The sequence below is a fragment of the Schistocerca serialis genome, chromosome 10 (genome assembly GCF_023864345.2).
Source record: "Schistocerca serialis cubense isolate TAMUIC-IGC-003099 chromosome 10, iqSchSeri2.2, whole genome shotgun sequence".
Lineage (NCBI taxonomy): Eukaryota > Metazoa > Arthropoda > Insecta > Orthoptera > Acrididae > Schistocerca > Schistocerca serialis.
Genome location: NC_064647.1, coordinates 130,466,779 through 130,479,435, shown reverse-complemented (window position 1 = coordinate 130,479,435; position 12,657 = coordinate 130,466,779). Strand labels below are relative to the sequence as shown.

Below are 12,657 nucleotides of genomic sequence, written 5' to 3'. Positions count from 1 at the left end.
CGATAGGTACCGAAATGAAAACCACAGTGAAAATGAGAACTGTTTTATTTGCAACAGTTACTCTCCGATCCGACTTAGACGTTTGTCGTAGCGTTGTACCAACTTTCCAATACTCTCGTTATATAAGGCAGCCGCCAGCGCTTTCCGCCAATTGTCTACGCTGGGCTACAGCTCGTTGTGTGTGTCAAAATATTGTCTTCATAGCCAGCGGTTCATGTGAGCAAAGATGAAACTCAGAGGGAGCCAATTACGGGCTGTGTTGTTGCTAATCAAACATTTCCAATTGAAAACGATGCAAGAGCATCTTCATTGCCCCTGCACAATGGGGCTGAGAATTGTCTTGAAGAAGAAAACGCACGGCAGTTATGTAATGTTGGCTGCATAGCTTCTGGCGAAATTTCTCACCAGCCCCTCGTACTTGGCGGGAGACACTATTGTTCTGGGTATCTTTATGTGCTCCCTGAGTGCACAGAACTAAAAAGAGCGACGTAACGCGATCGACGGGCATACCAGAGACACTGCCCAACACACCTGTGCAAAACTTCATCGGATTTTCACTGTGGTTTGCATTTCGCGACCGATCGTTCCTTACCTTCCGAATAACCCTCGTACTTTCATTCTTGAATACTGGATGAATAAATTCTGGGTGTTTGCGCTTGTTTTTCACCTTCATCCTCATCCCTGTGATAGGTAGGTGCTCCTTCCCCGAAGCACTTCTTTCCAAACAGTAAGTTTCAAACACTACAAACCGAATTTTGTTGAAATCGGTCCAGTGGTTTAGAAGAAAACATGCAACATACGCATATACAACCTCGTAAATGTCTCACATTCCTACGTATAAATTTGAAATTTGGGTCAAAGTTGCCTACAATGTTTCTCTGTAACGGGTCAAAAGCGTTGGCGCCTTGCACTATTACCCTCAAGCACGAGGACGCTTGAAAAAGCAAGGTGTCGATACGTGCGGAAAGAAGGCCACGACCAGCTCAGTTCACATGACGGGTGATGAGTGGGTTAACGATGTCGCTTTGGTATCAGATTTCACCACTGTTCTACCCAATGCCACCGTAGACATGTCACACGATAGGCTGTCTGTCACAGTCCCTCCTATCCACATCAACCCTTCTTTAACGTCTCTGCGATGGAGGTCGTAACCGCGACGCCCAGCGTTGAAATTACGAGGTGTGGCTAGAAAAAAACCGGACTAGTACTGGTGAAACAATAAAACGAATGCAATAAGGCTGAAAGTCGCGTGGCCTGTCATGTGACTCTCGCTCCGCCTACTGCTCGAGTTTCATCTGCCTCCTGCACTCAGTCTGCCCGTGGCGTCTGTTTTAAGTAGTTGACGTTTTGTCGGTGCGTCGGAAAATGTTGAGTGTACAGAAAGAACAGCGTGTTAACATCAAATTTTGTTTCAAACTAGGAAAATCTGCAACTGAAACGTTTGTAATGTTACAACAAGTGTACGGCGATGATTGTTTATCGCGAACACAAGTGTTTGAGTGGTTTAAACGATTTAAAGATGGCCGCGAAGACACCAGTGATGACACTCGCACTGGCAGACCATTGTCAGCAAAAACTGATGCAAACATTGAAAAAATCAGTAAACTTGTTCGACAAGATCGCCGTTTAACAATCAGAGCAGTGACTGAGTTAACAGGAGTTGACAAGGAAAGTGTTAGGCAGATTCTTCATGAAAGTTTCAACATGAACAAAGTGTGATCAAAAATGGTTCCAAAGTGTCTCACAATTGAACAGAAGGAACGCCGAAGAATGATTTGTTCTGACATCCTGGAAAACATTGAAAGTGATCCCACCTTCTTACAAAATGTTATTACTTGCGATGAATCGTGGTTTTTTACTTACGATCCCGAAACTAAACGCCAATCGATGCATTGGAAAACTCCTGGTTCTCCACGACAAAAGAAAGCACGAATGTCAAAATCGAAATTCAAGGCAATGATGATTGTTTTTCTTTTTGACATCAAAGCGATTGTGCACATTGATTGAGTACCAGAGGGACAAACAGTGAATCAGCATTACTACATTAGCGTCCTGGCTACCCTACGTGAGCGAGTACGGAGAAAACGGAACGATTTGTGGAGAAAAAAGTCATGGATCCTTCACCAAGACAATGCCCCAGCTCACAGTGCGTTGTCAGTGAACACGTTTTTGGCAAAACACAACATTCCCATCTTAGATCATCCACCCTACTCACCTGATTTGGCCCTCTGTGACTTTTTCTTTTCCCTAAAGTCAAGTCAGCTTTGAAAGGAACTAGATTTGAGACTGTTGAAGCAGTAAAAGAAAAAGCGACGGAAGTAATGTATGGACTTACCGAAAATGATCTGCAGCATTGCTATGAACAGTGGAAAATTCGTATGGAGCGGTGTAGAGACCGAGGAGGAGAGTACATTGAAGGAGATAACATGAAATTATAAATAATTGTAAATAAATGTTTTTTCCAGCATCAGTCCGGTTTTTTTCCAGCCGCACCTCGTACACAGTTTTCTTACGAGTGATCGAAAAAAAATTTCAGATACGTCGCCGCTCAAAATGGAAACTAAAAGACGAGGGTTCTTATAAAGAGTGTCAATGAAACCTTTCCATTCCTTAGACGTCGATTCTCACTCAGTCAGCAGTCGGAAACGACAGTTCCCAGTACAGTGAGCAAAAGGACGAAGTTCTTGCCAATCTTCGGCACTGTGGACACCTACTGTGTGATTCAGCCTTCTCGACGGTCATCACAGGACTTCAGCCCTACTGAATGTGATACCACCCCTTTGGAGTGCAGTACGACCGAAATTTTTGCTCTTGTGTACAGGTTGAAACCACTAGGGACTGTTAAATACCATACGACGAAATTAGAACGTGATCTGAATCATCAAAGACTCCTTATGAATTTTCAGATCTCCTTTTTTCAGGACCTCCTGTGGCGTTATCATCGAGGTGTATTACATTGACAAACACTTTATGAAAATAGCAAATTGTCTCTCTAAGACCGCCCACTCTGACTAAACTCACGGTAGCGCTAGCCCAAATTTATTCAGTATTTTAAAAATGTACCTTTACAGAGAAAGCAAAATACTTCTAGGCGCCTATAGGGAGGCAACTGGCCTTGGAGGTGTGTCAAGTAGTACTCTACCAGCAGGCGCCTTGGATTACTTCACAGGTGGTTTTCTCCATGAAGGTACATTTTCAAAAGTCTCGCAAAATGTGGGCGGGGGTCTCTGCTGGTAAATGTTGGTACACTGAGCTCTGAAACTGGTGCAGCACGCGCAGGGAAGTAGAGTGACTCGAGTATTTCTACTTAGTGGTGCGCACGGAGAGCGAAGTTGTGGCTTGCGGAGAGAAGAGCTGTTTTTTGGCAACCACGAATAGATGCGACTGAAGCCATCTGTCCTTGCACAGGAATGCTCAGCACAATCTGTTGTGGTTATTTAACCAATGTGGGGAGCTGTGTGTGTTTAGCAGCAGCAAACTGTAACGTACTGCGATGTGACTGCATCCTGCTTTTCGTATGGTGTGCATTCTGATAGAAATGCACTTCGAACGGAGGATGTCGACTGAAGCTACAGTATAAGTCAGATCTGTTTGTTCGTCTCGGTTTGACTGGCCACCTGTAACTTGGAGTTCATTGCCGTTTTTGGAATGTACGGAGGGACGCTATAGTGATGTAGACATCGTGGTTAAACTGCGTGGTATCTTCAAAGTGGACTGCTAGGCATGTCGTTGTTAGTCTAGCTAATGCATTGCGCCCTTTACAGTACTGTGACAGGAGTTTGTTTCTGGCTGGGACTGACAGGCTGTGTGTCAACAGGTTATTTAGGCCACTACAGTAGTTTTAGCTGAGCTACTAATATCTTCCACTTATTACGTTATTAATTTAGCTGCATTTATCTGATAAGCTATTTATGCATCATATATGTGTATAGTAAGTTACTTCTTGTCATGGTTAATGACATGAAAGTGCCGTACTAACATGAGTTCTGCTGCGGATCGCATCTACACTACTGGCCATTAAAATAGCTACACCAAGAAGAAATGCAGTTGATAAACGAATATTCATTGGACAAATATATTATACTACAACTGACATGTGATTACATTATCACGCAATTTGGGGGCATAGATCCTGAGAAATCAGTACCCAGAACAACCACCTCTGGCCGTAATAACGGCCTTGATACGGCTGGGCATTGAGTCAAACAGAGCTTGGATGCCGTGTACAGGTCAGATGCCCATGCAGCTTCAACACGATACCACAGTTCATCAAGAGTAGTGACTGGCGTATTGTGACGAGCCAGATGCTCGGCCACCATTGACCAGTTCGTGAGAGATATGGAGAATGTGCTGACCAGGGCAGCAGTCGAACATTTTCTGCACCCAGAAAGGCACGTACAGGACCTGCAACATGCGGACGTGCATTATGCTGCTGAAATGTAGGGTTTCGCAGGGATCGAATGAAGGTTGGAGCCACGGGTCGTAACAAATCTGAAATGTAACGTCCACTGTTCAAAGTGCCGTCAGTGCGAACAAGAGGTGACCGAGACGTGTAACCAATGGCACCCCATACCATCACGCCGGGTGAAACGCCAGTATGGCGATGACGAAAACACGCTTCCAATGTGCGTTCACCGCGATGTCACCAAACACGGATGCGACCATCGTGATGCTGTAAACAGAACCTGGATTCATCCGAAAAAATGACGTTTTGCCATTCGTGCACCCAGGTTCGTTATTGAGTACACCATTGCAGGCGCTCCTGTCTGTGATGCAGCGTCAAGGATAACCGCAGCCGTGGCCTCCGAGCTGATAGTCCATGCCGCTGCAAACGTCATCGAACTGTTCGTGCAGATGGTTGTTGTCATGCAAACCTCCCCATCTGTTGACTCAGGGGTCGAGACGTGGCTGCACGATTCGTCACAGCCATACGGATAAGATGCCTGTCATCTCGACTGCTAGCGATACGAGGCCGTTGGGATCCAGCACGACGTTCCGTATTACCCTCCTGAACCCACCGATTCCATATTCTGCTAACAGTCATTGGAATCGACCAACGCGAGCAGCAATGTCCCGATACGAAAAACCGCAATCGCGATAGGCTACAATCCGACCTTTATCAAAGTCGGAAACGTGATGGTACGCATTTCTCCTCCTTACACGAGGCATCACAACAACGTTTCACCAGGCAACGCCGGTCAACTGCTGTTTGTGTGTGAGAAATCGGTTGGAAATTTTCCTCAGGTCAGCACTTTGTAGGTGTCGCCACCGGCGCCAACCTTGTGTGAATGCTCTGAAAAGCTAATCACTTGATATCACGGCATCTTCTTCCTTTCGGTTAAATTTCGCGTGTGTAGCACGTCATCTTCGTGGTGTAGCAATTTCAATGGCCAGTAGTATAAGTTTTATTTGGCTTCTTTTGGGTGAACATATGCACTAAATAGGCCACGATCCGAACAAAGATTTGAATCTGTTTAAATGCGTTAACGCTGAGCCCACTTCTGAGACGGAGAACCATGTGTAAATCCAGTCTTTTTAAAGAATTTTAAAAGTTTCAGAATTGGTTATATATTCTATTAGTACAGCTTCTACTGTTTTTAAAAAATAGTCATTTGATACCGTTGCCATTTGGTTAGGATATTCTCTTTGTAAAAAAGCTGTACTCAAAATGAATTTTGATTTTACAAAGATTTCTCATGCATGGTGAAGGTGAATCGTGATGGTCAGTGGAAATTAAAATGTCGTGTGATGCCTCTCCTGCTCCAAGTCGGCCCGTTTGACGTCCTACCCCCCTTAAAATCAAAACACTTTAACACCAAAGAAGAGAGAGGGACGGTATAGTGACCAGAAGCAGTGGGTGTGGCATGGTGACCATCTCGTCCCCGGTGAGGCCCGGAGCGCTCTTGCCCTGGTTGAACAGCCACGTGATCTTGTTGTTGTACGAGACGGTGTCGTCCTCCTTGTGGTCGCGCAGCTTCACCTTCTGCTTGTACTCCCTGCAACAGAAGCGAAGACGATTTGGCGTGAGGAGATACGGCCGAGTCCGAAAGTTGGAACGAGCTACACGTCGTAGAAGCTTGTCGGTGTACCGATGTTATAGTCAGTACTACCGGCGTTGACGCACTTACAACACCAACAATAAGACTGCAAATTCTCTGTCTATACGACTTGGCCATTGTAACATCCACGAGATAAACTTTAGCTACAGAGCGACGAGAGGAAATTATGCCTCTAGCAGTTATAAACGTTGTCTATTCGACATATTCTATGATGTAATTGGACATATCGATGTGTATCATACAAAGACAATGATAATTGTAAATTCCTTTTATGATCTGCGTTTGTCTTCCTTTGCTTTTACATTTTGTTGGTTGGCTTTTGTAGGTTGCGGACGCATATCAAACTGACGTCTGTTAAGAAATTGTAATTATTTGTTAATTATTACTTGAAAATAGAGTTCATTATTGTTATAAATATGAGTGAATAATTATTTGTAACTTTAATTCCTCTCTCAGTAAGCATTATCTGTGTTAATTATCTCTCTCCAGTGCAACCAGCGCAGCCATTGATGATAGTGATTTGTATCGCGTTTTTGTCTGTGTTTTCCTTAGAAACAAATCAAATGTTTGCTTGATGAAGTCTAAATAGTGCACAATACGAAAGTAGAGTTTATACAGTTTAATAAGCATTTCAAATACTTACTTATTTGATCTAACAATAGAAAGTCTCTATCAATTGTCTGCCACCATTTTAACAATTATCTCAGCGGCAAATTCAAATTACGCAACTCTGCAGACAAATTCCGAACGTAATACAAATGTGTAAAAATAAATGTGCACCGGTGCTGCCGAACTCATTTTAACGAAAATGATTCGAATCAGATTGGTTCTTTAAAAACAGTGCTCATAGCATGATCCTTATAAGAAACTTTTCTAGCTGATGTATGGAGCCGAAATTAATTACTCACGAGTTGCGAAGAATATTATTTCAGGTAACATACGTCAGTGTTGTGCGCGGCTGATATTCGGTGGTTTTAATGATCATTTTGCTGAAGATAACTGTTTCCAACATAATCAATAGTTGTATAGAATCTGTTGTATGAACTGTGGTTTAGTGACACTTACACAACTTACAGACAACACTTTAACACGACGTTAACTTGGAGTTCTTTAGCAACTTGACCAAATCTTTAGCCTGGAGAAAAATTATTTAGTAATTACTCAATGTAATAAAATAAGATCATCATTTTCATTTACAAATTAGTTAAATACCAAACCACTGAATAACACAGCGAATGCCACACCACTCGTACAGCGCATGCGCACTGGGTATTGGTCTCTTCCCTTCCCGCTCTCCTTTCACGACGCTCATCTCGAGGAACGACCAAAGTAGTGTGTGTGTGTGTGTGTGTGTGTGTGTGTTCCAAACAGCTCTCATCCTAGCTGATATTTAGTACTTTGTATCCTCCCAAAATCGCAGGAGAGTCGTATAAACACGCCGTGTCTTACCGTCGAACAGACTCCCGTATGAAACTTCCTGGCACATTAAAACTGTGTGCCGGACCGAGACTCGAACTCGGGACCTTTGCCTTTCGCGGGAAAGTGCTCTACCAGCTGAGCTACCCAAGCACGACTCACGCCCCGTCCTCACAGCTTTACTTCTGCCAGTGCCTCGTCTCCTACCTTCCAAACTCCTTCCTTTGAGGAGTGCGGGGTCTGATGACCATAGATGTTAAGTCCCATAGTGCTCAGAGCCATTTTGAGGTGTGCTAATTCTGCAAGGTTCGCAGGAGAGCTTCTGTAAAGTTTGGAAGGTAGGAGACGAGGTACTGGCAGAAGTAAAGCTGTGAGGACGGGGCGTAGAGTCGTGCTGGGGTAGCTCAGTTGGTAGAGCACTCGCCCGCGAAAGGCAAAGGTCCCGAGTTCGAGTCTCGGTCCGCCACACAATCTTCCAGGAAGTTTCATATCAGCGCACACTCCGCTGGAAAGTGAAACTCTTATTCTAGACTCCCATATGATCAACACAGTGATAAGCATAAGAACTGAGTTGAAAGCCAATAAGTCGCCATTTCCTCATGGGATCCCAGATCGGTTTTATTGGGAGTATTGTACAGCAGTGGGCGCTCCCTTAGCTTGTTTTTATCTCAAATCTCTTGCCAAGCGGAAAGTCCCAAGCGACTGGAGAAACGCACAGGTATACAAGGAAGGTAAAAGAAGAGACGCACTAAATTATAGACCAATAGCCATAACATCAGTTTGTTGCAAAACTCTTGAACATATTCTGAGTCGAGTATAATATCTCCACGAAGCAGTATGGTTTTAGAGAGCACCGCTCGTGCGAAACTCGCTTCCCTTTTGTCACGCGATATACCGTGAATCATGGATCAAGGGCGACAGCCAGAGTCCATATTCAAGGTGGAGCGCAGTCTGCGGTTGTCTGCTGATGATGCTGTGGGCTGTGGAAACGTGTCGAAGTTGACTGACTGTAAGGGGATACAAGATGACTTAGACAAAATTTGTAGTTTCTGTGATGGATGACATCTGAGGCTAAAATGTACGTTAATTCGGATGGCTAGGAGAAAAAAAAAACCGTAATGTTCGGATACAGTTTTAATAGTATGCTGCTCGACACAGTCACATGGTTTAAGTATCTGGGCGCGACGTTGCGAAGCGACATCAGGTGGAACAATCTTGTAAGGATTGTGGTAGGGAAGGTGAATGGTCGACTTCGGTTATTGCGAGTATTTTGGGAAAGTGTGGTCCATTTTGTAGGAGACCGCATACAGGAGGCTGGTGCGACCAATTCTTGAGTGCTGCTCGAATGTTGAGGGGCGCGCGTCAGGTCTGGTTACAGGAGGAAATTCAGAGGCCGGTTGCTAGATTTGCTATAAGCAGGTTCGAACAACAAGCAAGTATTACGAAGATCCTTCGGGAACTCGAATGGGAATCCCTGTAGGGAAGGCGGCGTGCTTTTCGAGAAACATGACTGAGAAAATTTAGAGACCCGGAATTTTAATTTGCTTGCTGAGCGATTTCACTGGCGCCAACATTCATTTCGCGTAAAGGCCACGAAGGTAAGTTAAGGGAAATTATGGCTCTTGCGGAGACATATAGTCATTTTTTCCTCGCTCTGTTTGGGAGTGGAAGAGGAAAGCAAATGGGTAGTAGCGGTACAGCCGGCCGGAGTGGCCGAGCGATTCTAGGCGCTACAGCCTGGAACTGCGCGATCGCCACAGTCGCAGGTTCGAATCCTGCCTCGGGCATGGATGTGTGTGATGTCCTTAGGTTAGTTATGTATAACTAGTTGTAAGTTCTAGGGGACTGATGACCTTAGAAGATAAGTCCCATAGTGCTCAGAGTCATTTAGTAGTGGTACAGGATACGCTCCGCCACGCACCAGACAGAGACTTGAGGAGTACGCATGTAGATGTAGCTGTAATTATACTCCCTGTTCGTTTTGTAAATTAGAATAAATATTGCTAGCTTTTGCAACTGAATCTAGATTTGTTTTACTTAAACTGCGTTGAGTATAACGTATTCCCTGACAAAAAATCTGAAGCACCCATTAGGGGAGGAGGAAACGAAATGAAATATCACGACATGAGAGGGTATGCGATGTTATTTCAGTGATTACAACTGAGGCCAAATTGATAAATACGGGGGTTGGAACTTTAATAGTAGAAACTATTTATTTACAGCTCGTACAAAATAGATACGTGTTTCAAAGTTTTGCTGACCTTCAAAGTAGTCACCAGCATTGTGTACAACCCGTTGCCAGCGAAGTGGAAGTCTTAGGATACTCTTAGCAGTGGCAGTTGTGTTGACAGTTCGAGCGGCGCGGTCTACTGCCCGACGAATTTGTAGCAGTTCTGAAGCGCATGCCATGAAGTGTTTCCTTCAGTTTAGAAATCGAGTTAAACTTACAAGGGCTTAAGTCAGGGCAGTGCAGTAGGTCGTATAGCACTTAGCAGCCCCATGAGCCAAACAAATCAGTAACAGCTTGCACTGTACGTGCTTGAGTATTATCCTGCAAAATGATGGTCAGGTCCTGCAGAAAGTGTCACCATTTCTATCTCTATGCTAGTCGTAGGTTGTGTTCCAAAACTGAACAGCATAGAGACAGAAGTGATGACACTTTCTGCAGGACCTGACCATCATTTTGCAGGACAATACTCAAGCACGTACAGTGCAAGCTGTTACTGATTTGTTTGACTGGTGGGTTTGCGAAGTGCTATACCACCTACTGCACTCCCCTGACTTAAGCCCCCGTCAGCTCAACTCGATTTATAAACTGAAGGAAACACTTCACGGCATTCGCTTCAGAACTGCTACAAATTCGTCGGGTAATAAACCGCGCCGCTCGAACTGTCAACACAACTGGCACTGCTAAGAGTATCCTACGACCTTCACATCGCTGGCAACGGGTTATACACAATGCTGGTGACTACTTTGAAGGTCAGTAAAAATTTGAAACACGTATCTATTTTGTGTTTCAAAGTCATACTGACCTTTCTTTTGTCCTCCCCCCATGAACAATAGACCTTGCTGTTAGTGGGGAGGCTTGCGTGCCTCAGCGATACAGATGGCAGTACCGTAGGTGCAACCACAACGGAGGGGTATCTGTTGAGAGGCCAGACAAACGTGTGGTTCCTGAAGATGAGCAGCAGCCTTTTCAGTAGTTGCACGGGCAACAGTCTGGATGATTGACTGACCTGGCCTTGTAACAATAACCAAAACGGCCTTGCTGTCTTGGTACTGCGAACGGCTGAAAGCAAGGGGAAACTACAGCCGTAATTTTTCCTGAGGACATGCAGCTTTACTGTATGATTAAATGATGATGGCGTCCTCTTGGGTAAAATATTCCGGAGGTAAAATAGTCCCCCATTCGGATCTCCGGGCGGGGACTACTCAGGAGGACGTCGTTATCAGGAGAAAGAAAACCGGCGTTCTACGGATCGGAGCGTGGAATGTGAGGTCCCTTAATCGGGCAGGTAGGTTAGAAAATTTAAAAAGGGAAATGGATAGGTTAAATTTGGATATAGTGGCAATTAGTGAAGTTCGGTGACAGGAGGAACAAGACTTTTGGTCAGGTGAATACAGGGTTATAAATACAAAATCAAATAGGGGTAGCGCAGGAGTAGGTTTAATAATGAATAAAACAATAGGAATGCGGGTAAGCTACTACAAACAGCACAGCGAACGCATTGTTGTGGCCAAGATAGACACGAAGCCCACGCCTACCACAGTAGTGCAAATTTATATGCCAACTAGCTCTGCAGATGACTAAGAAATTGAAGAAATGTATGATGAGATAAAAGAAATTATTCACATAGTCAAGGGAGACTAAAATTTAATAGTTATGGGTGACTGGAATTCGATAGTAGAAATTGAAGAAATGTATGATGAAATATAAGCAAGTATTCAGATAGTGAAGGGAGACGAAAATTTTATAGTCATGAGTGACTAGAGAAGGTAACGTAGTAGGTGAATATGGATTGGGGGTAAGAAATGAAAGAGGAAGCCGCCTTGTAGAATTTTGCACAGAGCATAACATAATCATAGGTAACACTTGGTTTAAGAATCATGAAAGAAGGTTGTATACATGGAAAAACCCTGGAGATACTGACAGGTATCAGATAGATTTTATAATGGTAAGACTGAGATTTAGGAACCAGGTTTTAAATTGTAAGACATTTCCAGAGGCAGATGTGGACTCTGACCACAATCTATTCGTTATGAACTTTAGATTAAAACTGAAGAAGCCACAAAAAGGTAGGAATTTAAGGAGATGAGACCTGGATAAACTGACTAAACCAGAGGTTGTACAGAGTTTCAGGGAGAGCATATGGGAACAATTGACGGTAATGGGGGAAAGAGATACAATAGAAGAAGAATGGGTAGCTCTGAGGGATGAAGTAGTGAAGGCAGCAGAGGATCAAGTAGGTAAAAAGACAAGGGCTAGTAGAAATCGTTGGATAATAAAAGAAATATTGAATTTAATTGATGAAAGGAGAACATACAAAAATGCAGTAAATGAAGCAGGCAAAAACGAATACAAACGTCTCAAAAATGAGATCGACAGGAAGTGCAAAATGGCTGAGCAGGCATGGCTAGAGGACAAATGTAAGGATGTAGAGGCTTATCTCACTAGGAGTAAGATAGATACTGCCTACAGGAAGATTAAGGAGACCTTTGGAGAAAAGAGAACCACTTGTATGAATATCAAGAGCTCAGATGGAAACCCAGTTCTAAGCAAAGAAGGGAAAGCAGAAAGGTGGAAGGAGCATATAGAGGGTCTATATAAGGGCGATGTTCTCGAGGACAATATTATGGAAATGGAAGAGGACGTAGATGAAGATGAAATGGGAGATATGATACTGCGTGGAGAGTTTGACAGAGCACTGAAAGACCTGAGTCGAAACAAGGCCCTGCGAGTAGACAACATTCCATTAGAACTGTGTGTGTGTGTGTGTGTGTGTGTGTGTGTGTGTTGTGTGTGTGTGTGAAGTCTTATGGGACGTAACTGCTAAGATCATCAGTCCCTAACCTTACACACTACTTAACCTAAATTATCCTAAGGACAAACACGCACACCCATGCCCGAGGGAGGACTCGAACCTCAGCCGGGACCACTAGAACTACTGACAGCCTTGGGGGA

The 12,657-nt window shown here is 44.1% G+C and overlaps 1 protein-coding gene across 3 annotated transcripts in view; it reads right to left on the bottom strand.

The window, feature by feature from the left end:
* LOC126425091 (sensory neuron membrane protein 1-like) overlaps positions 1–12,657 on the bottom strand; it is a 454,807-nt gene that overhangs the window by 330,601 nt on the left and 111,549 nt on the right. For all 3 annotated transcript variants that reach the window (XM_050088008.1, XM_050088007.1, XM_050088009.1), the window contains exon 4: positions 5,846–5,996. In XM_050088008.1, the coding sequence (XP_049943965.1) occupies positions 5,846–5,996 (151 nt within the window). The remainder of the gene's footprint in view (positions 1–5,845; positions 5,997–12,657) is intronic.